The sequence below is a fragment of the Pristis pectinata genome, chromosome 4 (assembly GCF_009764475.1).
Source record: "Pristis pectinata isolate sPriPec2 chromosome 4, sPriPec2.1.pri, whole genome shotgun sequence".
Taxonomy (NCBI): Eukaryota; Metazoa; Chordata; class Chondrichthyes; order Rhinopristiformes; family Pristidae; genus Pristis; species Pristis pectinata.
The window spans coordinates 117,323,308-117,338,093 of record NC_067408.1 but is presented as its reverse complement, the minus strand read 5'-3'; the positions used below and the strand labels follow the sequence as shown (position 1 = coordinate 117,338,093).

Here is a 14,786-nt window from a genome sequence, read left to right as displayed (position 1 = left end):
CGGACCTGTGAGAGACCCACTGCTCCTTGTTCTGTCAGATCCTGATTCACTCCTAATAGAGGGGAATCTGCAGGCGGTGGTGTTCCCCAGAACCTTCGATCCTTCTCCGTCCTGGATGTCGAGGTCGGAGATTTGGTGGGTGCTGGAGGAGCAGCCGGGGAAGTAACTGCAGTGCATTTTGTGGATGTCACCCTATGTCATTGAACAACAAGGATCGATGGTCGGTTTCTCTCTTGTTGGAAATGGCCATTGCCTGGCAGTTTTGTGGAGCAAATTTCAGCACAACACAAAGAACCGAGGAGCCCGTTCCAGTGCTGTTCTGTGCTAAATCTTACTTGCCACTCATCAGCCCATGGCTGGGGCTTGCTGCAAGCTGGCAAGGCCTGCTTCATTTGCTGAGAAGTTGCAAATAGGATCAAACACATCAGTGAAGGCCCCACATCTGACCTTCTGGTGCAAGGAAGTTCATCGACGAAGCAGCTGAAGACGGTTGGACCCAGGACACTGGCCCGAGGAACTCCCGTCTCCAACCAATCACAGGACCACCTTCACTCCAAGTGCTTTACGACAGTGGTTGACCACCTACGTTCCCAGGGACAATGAATGAATGACTCGATACAGAGAGAGGTTGGATTTGTGCCATCTGTTTATTTACTGCTCACAGCTGAAACTTAACAATCACAGATAGAACGGTCACAGAGCAGAAGTTACTGTTGGACATAATCATCTCCAAAGGGCAGTGAAGGGGTTAATCTAAGGGTGGGCAGGTTAATAGTCACTTATACAGTGTCTCTCCAGTCCAGAGCTCACCATCTGGAAGCGGGTGTGTACCAGAGAGAGTCACACTGTGACACTGATCTCTCACCGTTACTCAACCCTGGGCAACCAGCTGAGCAAGAACCGGTCAGCAGCATCGAGTCATTGTCGAATGGGAAAACATTGCAGGTGGTGGGAGTGATGACCTTGGCTCACTGGGGACCACAGCACTGATCACTGGCTGGTGATCAGGGTTGGGAAATGTGGCCAATTGGCTGGGTTCTCTAACCCAGTGAGCCTGGAACACTGGGATTCCCTAGTTGTCCTATACACCCACACTGCCTGACCAGAACAGTACACGGGACTGGACTGAGAGACTGGACCCCGGCATCACATCACCACACCGATGCTCACGTGCAGAAATTTCTTTTCACAGAGGGGTGCGGAGAAACTTCTTCCTGTTTTACAGCAGTTGGTGGATCTCTAGAACTTTCTGCCCCAGACGGTTGAGGAGGTTAGATCATTAGCTGTAGTTAAGGTGGAGGGGGATACACTTCTGAAAGACTGGGGGATGGAGAGCTATGGGGTTGCGGGACAGGGGAGGAGATGAGGCCAGGGGTAGCTCAGCCGTGATCATATTGAATGGACAGGGCAGGTTTGAGGGGCGGGTGGCCTCCTCCTGCTCCTATTTTGTTGCGTCGACATGGCTGTTGCTGGCATGACATCAGTATACAACAGTAAGTCCCAATCAGTGGACAACAGTAAGTTCCAATCATCTCCCCAATCAAATGCACAGAAAATTGTTACATAACACCCAAGGAACATTTGTGGAAAATCAAGAATCGTTTGGCCCCTTTGTACCAATGCAGGTTAATTAGCAGAAGCGATGACTTGATTGCAGGAAGCAGTTGCAGTGAGTGGGCTCCGTGCCCTGTTACAGACCGCACTCCCTCAGCAGGGAGCTCGATTCTCTCCGGCAATAATTCACCCAGGCATACCTGCAAAAGGGGGAATGTGTCAGAGCACAGAGGGTTACAGCAAACGGAGCCACCCACAGAGGGGTGTCAGGGACTGGTGACAACGCCCTGCCCACATTCCGATCCCCCCTCCTGGTTCGTCACAGGGTGGTGACTCCGGCAGAAACAGTTGTCCGTGAGTGGAACAAGACGTTGAAGAGTTAATCAGCATCAGATGGTTTCTGCTTCCGCCGGGGGCAGCGGTTTAGTGTTGACCACTGGGGTGGGAAGTCGGCAACATGCAGCTGACATTGAGCTCCAGAACCAACCGGGGAAAGTGAAGTGTGTCCTCTCACACCCCGGGACCCGAGCTCCCACACCCCCTCTCACACACCGAGACCCCAGTCCCCACACCCCCTCTCACACACCGAGACCCCAGTCCCCACACCCGCTCTCACACACCGAGACCCCAGTCCCCACACCCCCTCTCACACACCGAGACCCCAGTCCCCACACCCGCTCTCACACACCTAGACCCCAGTCCCCACACCCCCTCTCACACACCGAGACCCCAGTCCCCACACCCCCTCTCACACACCGGGACCCCAGTCCCCACACTCCCTCACACACACCAGGTCCCCAGTCGCAACAACCCCTTTCACAAGCCAAGACCCCAGTTCCCACGCCCCCTCCCACACAGCGGGACACCAGTTTCCACACCCCTTCTCACACAACGTGACCCCAGATCCCATACCCCCTCTCACACACCGGGACTCCAGTTCCCACACTCCCTCTCACACACCGGGACTCCAGTTCCCACACTCCCTTGAACTCACTTGAACAGTGCTGGACTCCATCTTGGTGCCTTATTATATTTTAACCTGAATTTGATGCTCACTCAAAACCCACCTGTGTGTGGCAAAGCATGATGTTTCGACAGAGAACCATAGAACACTGCAGCACAGAAAGCAAGTCATTCGGCCCTTCTAGTCTGTGCCGAAACGTTATTCCGCTAATCCCATTTAACTACACCCAATCCATAACCCTCCAGACCTCTCCCATCCATGTATCTATCCAATTTATTCTTAATTCTTAAGAGTGAGCCCGCATTAACTACATCAGATGGCAGCCCGTTCCATGCTCCCTCCACACTCTGAGTGAAGACATTCCCCCTAATGTTCCCCCTAAAGCTTTACCCTTTCACCCTAAAACCAAGTCCTCTAGTCATTATTTCTCCTAATCTAGGTGGAAAGAGCTTACTTGCATTTACTCTGTCTATGCCCATCATAATTTTGTAAACCTCTATCAACTCTCCCCTCATTCTTCTGCGCTCCAAGGAATAAAGTCCTAACCTGTTCAATCTTTCCCTGTAACTCAACTCCTGAAGACCCGGCAACATGCTAGTAAATCTCCTCTGCACTCGTGCAATCTTACTGATATCCTTCCAATAGTCAGGTGACCAGAACTGCACAAAACACTCCAAATTTGGCATCACCAATGTCTTATACAACCTCACCATAACATTCCAACTCCGATACTCAATACTTTGATTTATGAATGCCAGGATGCCAAAAGCCCTTTTTGCAACCCTGTCTACCTGTGATGCCACTTTCAGGGAATTCTGCTGCATTAAAATGTGCTGAGGACGGCTTTCTTCTCTCAGACCCTGTAATATTTGGACTTCCCACAGACAGCTGCGGAGATGTAGTCACATAGGACGTGACTTTAAGGTTGGAGGGAGGATGCTTAAGGTAGAAGTGAGTGGCAAGTATTTTCCCCACAGAGAGTGGTAGGTGTGTGGAGTGGGTTACCAGGGGTAGCAGTGGGAGCAGGCCGTTTGGTGGAGTTTGAGACTTTCGAGATAGACACATGAATATGAAGGGAATGGAGGGATGTGGATGAGAAGAGGAGAGGAGAGACTGAGGGAGCTCGGGCTTTACTCTTTGGAGAGAAGGAAGGTGAGAGGAGACATGATAGAGGTGTACAAAATATTAAGAGGAATAGATAGGAGTGGACAGCCAGCTCCTCTTTCCCAGGGCACCGATGCTCAATACAAGAGGGCGTGGCTTTAAAGTAATGGGTGGGAAGTTCAAGGGAGATATCAGAGGAAGGTTTTTTACCCAGAGAGTGGTTGGGGCATGGATGTGCTGCCTGGGGAGGTGATGGAGGCAGGTACATTGGTCAGATTCAAGAGATTCCTGGATAAGCATATGGACGAATTTAAAATAAAGGGATATGTGGGAGGGAGTGGATAGGTAGTCTTAGGTGAGGTTTTAAGGTCGGCACAACATTGAGGGACGAAGGGCCTGTATTATGCTGCACTGTTCTATGATTCTATGAATCTATGATACACAGGAGGAGGAAATTTAGTATAAACTGGCATCAAGATGGGCACAGCCTCACGGGCCGAATGGCCTGTCAGGTGCTGTATTGGTCTATGTTCTATGACTATGTTCAAGGATGGGATATGTAGAGTTTTAGAACACAGGGGATTATCAAAAGCTTCCATATTTCTTGCATTTAAACACAAAACCAGAGATTACACAGTAAGCACGTAAAACCTACCAGGCTCGCATTCCTTGGGGATCACTCACCACTCGTTTTGCACACTGAACATCATCTGAGATGTCATCATCGAGAAAATCTACAATGAGAAAGTACCAGGACTGAAATAATCATTCCAATGCTGACAGCTCCACCTTGCTGCATTCCGTTCTTACCTGAAGCCCTGAGCACCCGACTACCTGGCAGCCTTCCACACCTGGCCAAAGATGGGTCACTTCACTCTGGAGTCAGGCTGGTACCCGACCTCGCTGCTCGCGGTTCCACTCTGCCGACACCAATCTGTCCCTGACGGCATCAACATCGATTGCTCCAACTTCCAGAAACCACTCCCCACCCTCCCTTTTCCCCCTTATCCCACCGGCCCCCTCACCCCACCTCTTTCCCCTCCCCCACCCTCTCGATCTGCCCATCACCCACACACTCCTCCCACTGGTTCCCCTCCCCACCTCCCTCCCTTTATTCCATGGTCCACTGTCCTCTCCTATTAGATTCCAGCTTCTTCAGCCCTTTGTCATTTCCACCTATCACCTCCCAGCTTCTTACAACATCCCCACTCACCCCCCCATCTGCCTATGAACCCCCTCACCCGCACCCACCCTTCACCTGCCAGCTCTTGCTCCACCCCTTCCCCCCACCTCTGTATACCGGCTATCTCCCCTCTTTCTTTCCCGTCCGAATAAGAGTCCCGACCCGAGAGAATGTCCAGGGTGCAGCCTAAAACAAGTAATAACTGGCATCCTCGGAGTGAAGGCCAACAGACCCCTGATTAAATGACCCGTTAGATCACTTACCAGCACAGTTTTTCCGACAACCATTGCGTGAATTTGAAGTCATTCCATCGTCACACCACCACTTGCTGTTGATCTGGAAAAGTCCGTAGTCCGTGGAATGAGTTCTCCTGTCGTGATTAACTGCGTCGGTGCGATAACTGCTTTCACGTTGCACAAAGCACACCCCTAAAATAAAGGCAACGAAAGGTGACGTCACAGGCGTATTTCAAACACCCCCAAGTCTGAGAAATATCCTTTCATTAGTGCTTGTGAACAAAGTCAAAGTCAAGTTTCTTGTCAGATGCATAAGTCCATGTATTGGTATTGGTTTATTATTGTCACTTGTACCGAGGCACAGTGAAAAACTTCTCTTGCAAACCGATCATACAGGTCAATTCATTACACAGTGCAGTTACATTGAGTGAGTACAGAGTGCATTGATGTTGTCCAGGTAAAAGCAGTAACATTACAGTGTAAAGTGTCACAGCTACAGTGAAAGTGCAGTGCAATAAGGGGCAAGGTCACAACAAGGTAGATCGTGAGGTCAGAGTCCATCTCGTTGTATAGTGGAACCGTTCAATCGTCTTATCACAGTAGTGTAGAAACTGTCCTTCAGTCTGGTGCTACGTGCCCTCAGGCTCCTGTATCTTGCACCCAATGGAAAAGGAGAGAAGAGAGAATGACCAGGTGGGTGGGGTCTTTGATTATGCTGCTGCTGCAACAAGACAACAAGAGGTAAAGACCGAGTCCAAGGAGGAGAGGCTGGTGTCCGTGATGCACTGGGCTGTGTCCACAAACATATTTGCAGCAACATCACAGGCACATAGCATCAGATGAGAAGCATTCACAAGCAAAACATAAATTATACACAATTTTTACAAGAAAGAACACAATTAGAATTAAAAACACCAAGTCCATTATAGTGCAAAGTGGTCAAAGTGGTCATCGGGTTACAAGGGTTGTGATTGGGGTTGTGCCGGTTGGTTCAAGAACCAAATGGTTGAAGGGAAGTAGCTGTTCCTGAACCTGCTGGTGTGGGACTTCAGACTTCTGTTCCTCCTGCCCGATGGGAGCTGTGAGAAGATGGCATGGCCCGCATGGTGGGGATCTTTGGTGAATGATGGTGATAGATGTTTGAAGACAAGGAGTTGAATTTGCGAGTGTGGGACCTCCTGTCCACAGAGTAATTCTCCTTGTCCATGAATCTACTGGGGCTGAGCCAATGGAGCTTAAACAGACCACACAGAGAGAAACAAGAGATTCTGCAGATGCCGGAATCTAGAGCAACACACACGTAATGCTGGAGGAACTCAGCAGGTCAGGCAGCGTCCATGGAGGGAAATAAACAGTCGAGGTTTCAGGTCCAGACACTTCATCAGGACTGCAAAGGAAGAGGGCAGAAGCCGGAATGGGGACCATTCATGATTTCATTGTTAATTAAAACAGATAATGCTAAAAACACTCAGAAAATCAGACGGCATCACAGAACATAGAACAGTACAGCACGGGAGCAGGCCCTTCGGCCCAACATGTCTGTACTGACCATAATGCCAATCTCACTGCTCCCATCTGCCTGCACATGGTCTGCAAACCACCATTGTCTGCATATTCATGTGTCTTTCTAAAAGTCTCTTGAACACCACTGTTATATCTGCATCCACCACCTCCCCGGCAGCCCGTTCCAGGCACCTAAAGCTCTCTGTGTAAAAAATTTGCCCCTCACACCTCCTTTAAACTTTTCCCCCTCTCACCTTAAAGCCATGCCCTCTGGTGTTGGACATTTCCAACCTGGGAAAAAGACACTCACTATCTATCCCATCTATGCCTCTCATCATTTTACATACATCTATCAGGTCACCCATCAGCCTCCAACGTTCCAGAGAAAACAATCCAAGTTTGTCCAGCCTATCCGTGTAATTAAAACTGTCTAATCCAGGCAGTATCCTGCTGAAGCTCTTCTGCACTCTCTCCAATGCCTCCTCATCCTGCCTGTAATGGGGTGACCAGAACTGCACACAACACTCCAAATGAAGCCGCACAACTTTGCTCTTGCATTTGACCTCCCACAGTGCAACACCTCACACTTGTCCGGATTAAACTCCATCTGCCAATTCTCTGCCCACATTTCCAGCTGGTCCATATCCTGCTGAATCCTTTGACAACCTTCCTCATTATCCACAACTCCCCCAGTTTTTTGTATCGTCTGCAAACTTACTAATCAGACGCCTACATTTTCATCCAAATCATTTCTATACAACACAAACGTGAGAGGTCCCAGCACATATTCATATGGAACTCCACTGGTCACTGCCCTCCAGTCTGAGAGACATGCCCTCCACCACTAACCCTCTGTCTTCTATCACCAGGCTAATTTATACCTATAATTTCCTGGTTTGTCCCCTGTGCCCCTCTTAAACAAATGAACAACTGTAGCTATTCTTCTGTCCTCTGTGACCCCGCCTGGGGCTAAAGAGGATACAAAGATCTTGGTCAAAGCCCCAGTAATCTCCTCCCGTGCCTCCCTCAATATCCTGAGATAGATCCCATCAGTGTTTTGACCTGAAACATCGACAATTCATTTTCCCCCACAGATGCTGCTCGACCTGCTGAGTTCCTCCAGCAGATTGCTTGCTGCTCCAGGTTCCAGCATCTTCAGTCTCTTGTGTCTCTAGGATCATGAAATAATTGTAACATACAAGGAATCCATTCAGCCCTCTAAGTCTATACGAGCTGCCAGTAGACCAGTCTCATCAGTTCCATTCACCTGATCTTTTCCACAAGGACCCATCAATTCCCCCCTGATTGAACTCTGCTTCCACCACCCCTGGAGGCAGTGAATTTGCACACCTTCACCACTCTCTGCACAAGAAACTCTTTTCCCTGGAAAGCCCCTTGTATGTTTGCCAGACTTTATAAACCTGTGGCCCCTGGTCCATGATCTCATGGGAAAGGCTTCCACTTCTCTCCCCCTTCTGAAGCAGCCACGATCTTGTATACTTCCAGCAATTCTGCTCTGCTTTCCGACCCCACAGCTGGAATGACACCATTCCCAGAACCGTTCCACATGCTCTCTGCCCAACCTTCCTACGCTGTGGCAAACAGAACTTTATGCAATTCTACTGCTGTAGCCTCATCAAGGTTTTGTAGAGGAACAACACAGAACCTAACAGCACAGTTCAGGCTCTTCGGCCCAAAATGATGTGTCAACATTTTATCCTGCTCTAAGATCTATCCAGCTCTTCCCTCCCACACAGCCCCCCATTTTTCTCTCATTCATGTGTCTGTCTAAAAGTCTCTTAAATGTTCCCAATGTATCTGCCCCCACAGCCTCTGCCGGCAGTGTGTTCCACGCACCCACCACTCTCTGTGTTAAAAACTTACCCCTGACATCCCCTTTATATCTTCCTCCAATCACCTTAAAATTATGTCCCCTCGTGTTAGCCATTGTCACCTTGGGAAAAAGTCTCTGACTGTCCACTCAATCTATGCCTCTTATCATCTTGTACACTCTATCAAGTCACCTCTCATCCTCCTTGTCTCCAAAGAGAAAAGCACCAGCTCACTCAACCTATCCTCATGAGTCATGCTCTCCAATCCACGCAACATCCTGGTAAATGTCCTCTGCACCCTCTCTAAAGCATTCACACCCTGTCTCTAATGAGGCGACCAGAACTGAACACAATACTCCAAGTGTGGTCTAACCAGGGTTCTATAGAGCTGCAACATCACCTCGCAGCTCTTGAACTCAATAGCCCGACTGATGAACGCCAACACACCGTACGCCTTCTCAAGAACCCTATCCACCTGCATGGCAACCTTGAGGGATCTATGCACGTGGACCCCAAGATTCCTCTCTTTCTCCATGATTCCCTTTTGTACTCCAGACTTCTTTCTATGAACTGTAGGATTCCACTCCAAGTTTTTCCTCATTTAGAATGGACTCACTTGACCACAAACTCCCTACTTGCCAACTAATCTTACTGAGAAACACAGCGCTGCGGACTCACTGCAATGCAAAGGGATTGCTACAAACCAGTGGCAAGGTTAAAGACCACGTTACAAACACTCAGCTGCGACCCAGCAGTAAGGGAAGGCAATACTCAGAGGCTGCCAGAGAGTAGCCTCGATATCCATGCAAGCCATAATCTCTTAAGGTACGGGCCAGCTCACATTTTGTATTGGGAATATTTGCCCATGTTTTGCAATTTTGCTGTTGTGCAATGCAGTTGCAGTGATCCAAAAGCGCTGTGTTGGGCAGAATTTTAGCTCAGTGGAGGGGCTCCCTCGTAGTTGCTTCGGCCTGACGACCAGCAGTGATTGAACTTGAACAGGTCAGTGAGTGTGTGATCTTCCCGAATTTATTGTGATGGTTTATTTCTTGGAGCTGTTGAGTTATCGAGCACGCAGACAGGTACTTTGGCCCAACTTGTCACTGACGACTGAGCTGCCGATCTGAGCTTGACTCGGATTATGAGAGGCATAGATAAGGTGGACGGTAACAGTCTTTTCCCCAGGGTAGGGGAGGCTAAGACTAGGGAGCACAGGTTTAAGTTGGGAGGGGAAAGATTTAAAAGGGACCCAAGGGGCAATTTTTTCACGCAGAGGGTGGTGAGTATATGCAACGAGCTGCCAGAGAAAGTGGGCGAGGCAGGTACGACAGTGTCATTTAAGAAGCACTTGGATAGTTTGTCCCGTATCCCTCTAAACCTTTCCTATCCATGAACCTGTCCTAGTGTCTACTGAACATTATAAGTTGTAACCCCTCTTACCATCCGTTGACCTCTTTGCCCTTTGCACTGATCCCAGTTACCCACATTAGGACCGTGTCCTTCTCTGCCTTGCCTCATTAAGTGTCTCTCTCAGTGTCTTTTCAAGGAGGGGATTGTATCTGATTCCACCCCTTCCTCTGGCAACGAGTTCCAGATATCAACCATACCATGTGTGTTAAAAAAAAGAAATTTTTCCCTCAGATTCCCTTTAAAACTCCTTCCTCTCAATATAATCCTGTGCCCTCTTGTTTTTGAAACTCCTATCAAGGCAAAAAGATTCTGATTATCGACCCTATCTGTGCCTCTTGCTGGAAATACCTCTGTCAGGTCAGTGTACCTCAACCTCCTCCACTCCAGGGACAACAGTCCGAGCCCGTCCAGTCTCTCCGCATAACTGAAGTCCTCCAATCCAAGCCACACCCTGGTGAATCTCCTCTGCACTCTCTCCAGTGCAGCCACATCCTTCCTATAGTGTGCTAACCAGAATTGCACACAGTGCTTCAAGTGTTTTGTAAAATTGCAACTTAGAATCGTAGAACAGTGCAGCATAATACAGGATCTTTGGCCCTCAATGTTGTGCCTAACTTTAAACCTCGCTTAAGACTATCTAACCTCTACCTCCCCAACATACCCATATTTTAATTTCCTCCATATGCTTATCTAGCAATCCCTTGAATTTGACCGATGCACCTGCCTCCACCACCGTCCCAGGCAGCGCATTCCATGCCCCAACCACTCTCTGGGTGAAAAACCTTCCTCTGATATCTCCCTTGAACTTCCCACCCATTACTTTAAAGCCACGCCCTTTTGCATTGAGCACTGGTGCCCTGGGAAAGAGGCGCTAGCTGTCCACTCTATCTATTCCTCTTAATATTTTGTACACCTCTATCATGTCTCCTCTCATCATCCTCCTCTCCAAAGAGTAAAGCCCTAGCTCCCTTAGTCTCTCCTCATAATTCATGCTCTCCAAACCAGGCAGCATCCTGGTAAATCTCCTCTGCACCCTTTCCAATGCCTCCACATCCTTACTATAATGAGGCGACCAGAACTGGGCACAGTACTCCAAGTATGGTCGAACTAGAGTTTTGTAGAGCTGCATCATTACCTCGTGGCTCCTAAACTGGATCCCATGACTTATGAAAGCTAACATCCCATAAGCTTTGTTAACTCTCCTGTCTTTATATTCCATACCCAGACCAATGAATGCAGCATGACATACGCCTTCTTCAGCACCCTGTCTGTCTGTTGCCACTTTCAGGGAACTATGCACATACGTATATCAGTATATTCATAGTCCAACAAAGGTTGGGACAATGTTAGACACAATGCAAGGGAATGAAGACGAGCAAGTGGATGGAGTGACTGTAGGCAAGTGTTTTGGAGATGGTGACATAACTCGAAGGTCCTAAGTACTTATAGAAAGGGGCAAGGATGGTCTAGAAATGAAGGCTCTGAACCGGAGAAAGGCTGATTTCAACATCATTACACAGAAACTGACAGACATGGATTGGGAGCAGCTACTTGTGGCCTGGTGTACATCTGACAAGTGGGAGTCTTTTCAAAGTGAAACACAGAGAATCTGGGCCAACGTGTTCCCATAAGGGTGAAAGGCAAGAACGGCAAGTCCAGGGAACCCTGGATGTCAAGGGACATTGAGTGTTTGATGAAGAAACAGAGGGAAGTGTACGTTAGGTGGGGAGCACTGAACGCAAGGGAGGACTTGTCCCAGTGCAGCGGAGACGGAAGAACTGCGAGGAAGGGTTAGCATCCTTACAGGAGATGGTGGGAGCAGGTGTGGTTGAGGTAACTGTGGGAGTCCGTGTTTATGGTCGATATCAGTGGTTAGTTTGCCTTCTGACATGGAGACAGAAAGGCCTCATCTGTCCTCGAGGTGAGGCTTCCCGCTCCAGGACCACAGAATGTCCTCCTTCAGGAAACGTGGCTTCCCCACTGCTATGGTTGCTGGAGCCCACACAAGCACACCCTCCATTTCCCGTGCTTACACTCTCACCCACACCCCTCCCCCCAGACAGAACAGAGACCGAGTTCCCTTGGTCCTCACCTTTTACCCCACTCGACTCAACATCCTGAATATCGCCCTCCGCCACTTCCGCCAACTCCAACGGGATCTCACCACCAGTCATACCTTCCCCTCTCCCCAACTTTCTGCCTTCTGCAGGGACCACTCCCTCCGTGATTCCCTGGTCCACTCATCCCTTCCTACCCATTCGTCCCTGACTCCTGGCACTTTCCTGTGCAACTGTAGGTGGTACAACCCCTGACCCAACAACTCCTCCCTCACCATCATCCAGGGACCTAACAGCCCTTCCGAGTGAGTCAGACATTCACTTGCATCTCCAACCTCATCTACTGCATCCAGGTGCTTGCGATGTGACCGCCTCTGTGTTGGCAAGACCAAGCGTGGACTTGCCGACCATTTTGCAGAGAGCCTACCCACCGTCCACAGCAGCCATCTTGAGTTCCTGGTTGCACCTCATTTCAACTCCCCCTCCCCATTCCCACAGCGACCTGTCTGTCCTCAGCCTTCTGCACTGCCACGTTAACACCACTTCCTGTCCTACCTGGGTTGTCTACAGATCAATGGTATGGACGTCGAGTTCGATGGCAGGCACGGTAGTGTAGTGGTTAGTGTAACGCTATTACAGCGCCAGCGACCCAGGTTCAATTCCAGCCGCTGTCTATAGGGAGTTTGTACGTTCTCCCCGTGTCTGCGTGGGTTTCCTCCGGGTTCTCCGGTTTCCTCCCACATTCCAAAGATGTACGAGTTAGGAAGTTGTGAGCATGCTATGTTGGTGCCGGAAACATGGCGACACTTGCTGGCTGCGCCCAGAACACTCTGTGCAAAAGATGTATTTCACTGTGTGTTTCGATGTACATGTCACTAATAAAGAAATCTCATCTTTTCCAATTCCAGGGGAGCCACTCCCCTCGTGTTCCTTTACCTCTTCCAACCATCCACTGAGGCTGTGTCTCCCTTTGTTCCCCTTTGCTGTCTCTCTCCCCTTGTCTCTCAAACTCATCGCCCTCCCCCACCTGGCTCCATCTGTCCACCACACCCCCTCACCTGCTCCCAACTCGCACCCCTCTCCCTCCCCTCTTTATACTGGCTCCCTCCCCTCCACACTCTCAGTCCTGATGCAGGGTCTCGACCTGAAATGTCGACCACCCCTTTGCACCCAGAGAGGCTGCCTGACCCGCTGAGTTCCTCCAGTAGTTTCATCATGACCTTGTCACCTCTCAAGCCCTCCTTTGTTCCAGGGAGAATGACCCCAGTTCTCCAGATTCCTAGAGAAATCACTCTGAAGTGAGGTTTGCTAAACTTAGTTCAATCCTACTAAATTGCTTTCTATGTTTCTTTGTTCCAGAATTGATTTTGGATCGAAGGTAAAACAGGAGGTATTTCTACAATAGAGTCAACTACACTCTGGTGTATTTATCGACAAGATGAAGACTCTGATCCTTCTCTGTGCCTTGCTGACAGTCGCAAGTCTTCGAACCTATACAAAATGTGACATGGCCCGTACCTTAAGAGATTATGGCTTGCATGGATATCGAGGCAGATCTCTGGCAGACTGTGAGTATTGCCTTCCCTTACTGCTGGGTCGCAGCTGAGTGTTTGTAAGATGGTCTTTATCCTTGCCACTGGTTTGTAGCAATCCCTTTGCATTGCAGTGAGTCCGCAGCGCTGTGTTTCTCGATAAATTCAGTTGGCAAGTAGGGAGTTTGTGGTCAAGTGAGTCCATTCTAAATGAGGGAAAACTTGAAGGAGTGGAATCCTACAGTTCATAGAAAGAAGTCTGGAGTACAAAAGGGAATCATGGAGTAACAGAGGAATCTTGGGTCCACGTGCATAGATCCCTCAAGGTTGCCACGCAGGTCGATAGGGTTGTTAAGAAGGCGTACGGTGTGTTGGTGTTCATCAGTCAGGGTATTGAGTTCAAGAGCCGTGAGGTGATGTTGCAGGTCTATAGAACCCTTGAGTATTATGTTCAGTTCTGATCGCCTCATTATAGGAAGGATGTGGAAGCTTTAGAGAGGGTGCAGAGGAGGTTTACCAGGATGTTGCGTGGATTGGAGAGCATGTCTCATGAGGATAGGTTGAGTGAGCTAGAGCTTTTCTCTTTGGAGAGAAGGTGGATGAGAGGTGACTTGATAGAGGTGTACAAGATGATAAGAGGCATAGATTGAGTAGACAGTCAGAGACTTTTTCCCAGGGCGACAACGGCTAACATGAGGGGACATAATTTTAAGGTGATTGGAGGAAGGTATAAGGGGGATGTCAGGGGTAAGGTTTTTACACAGACAGTGGTGGGTGCGTGGAACACACTGCTGGCAGAGGTTGTGGGGGCAGATAAATTAGGGACATTTAAGAGACTCTTAGATAGGCACATGAATGATAGAGAAATGGGGAGCTTTGTGGGAGGGAAAGGTTAGAAAGATCTTCGAGCAGGATGAAATGTCGTCACAACATTGGGGGCCGAAGGGCCTGTACTATGCTGTTATGTTCTATGTTGATCGTCTACAAAACCCTGATGAGGCTACAGCAGTAGAATTGCATAAAGTTCTGTTTGCCACAGCGTGGGAGGGTTGGGCAGAGAGCATATGCAAAGACGGTTGACTGGAATGGTTCTGGGAATGGTGTCATTCCAGCTGTGGGGTCGGAAAGCAGAGCAGAATTGTTGGAAGTGTACAAGATCGTGGCTGCTTCAGAAGGGGGAGAGAAGTGGAAGCCTTTCCCATGAGATCATGGACCAGGGGCCACAGGTTTATAAGGTCTGGCAAAACATACAAGGGGCTTCCCAGGGAAAGAGTTTCTTGTGCAGAGAGTGGTGAAGGTGTGACATTCACTGCCTGTAGGGGTGGTGGAAGCAGAGTTCAATCAGGGGGGAATTGATGGGTCTTTGTGGAAAAGATCAGGTGAATGGAACTGATGAGACTGGTCTACTGGC

At 49.2% G+C, this 14,786-nt stretch overlaps 1 protein-coding gene across 1 annotated transcript in view; it reads right to left on the bottom strand.

Annotated features, from left to right (window-relative positions):
* Positions 1-771: 771 nt before the first annotated feature.
* LOC127570054 (lysozyme C-1-like) overlaps positions 772-14,786 on the bottom strand; it is a 49,876-nt gene continuing 35,861 nt past the window's right edge. The window contains exons 2-4 of the mRNA XM_052015288.1: positions 5,069-5,233; positions 4,278-4,356; positions 772-1,754 (exon numbers count right to left, since the gene is read on the bottom strand). Coding sequence (XP_051871248.1) covers positions 1,691-1,754; positions 4,278-4,356; positions 5,069-5,233 — 308 coding nt within the window. The 3' untranslated portion in view covers positions 772-1,690. The remainder of the gene's footprint in view (positions 1,755-4,277; positions 4,357-5,068; positions 5,234-14,786) is intronic.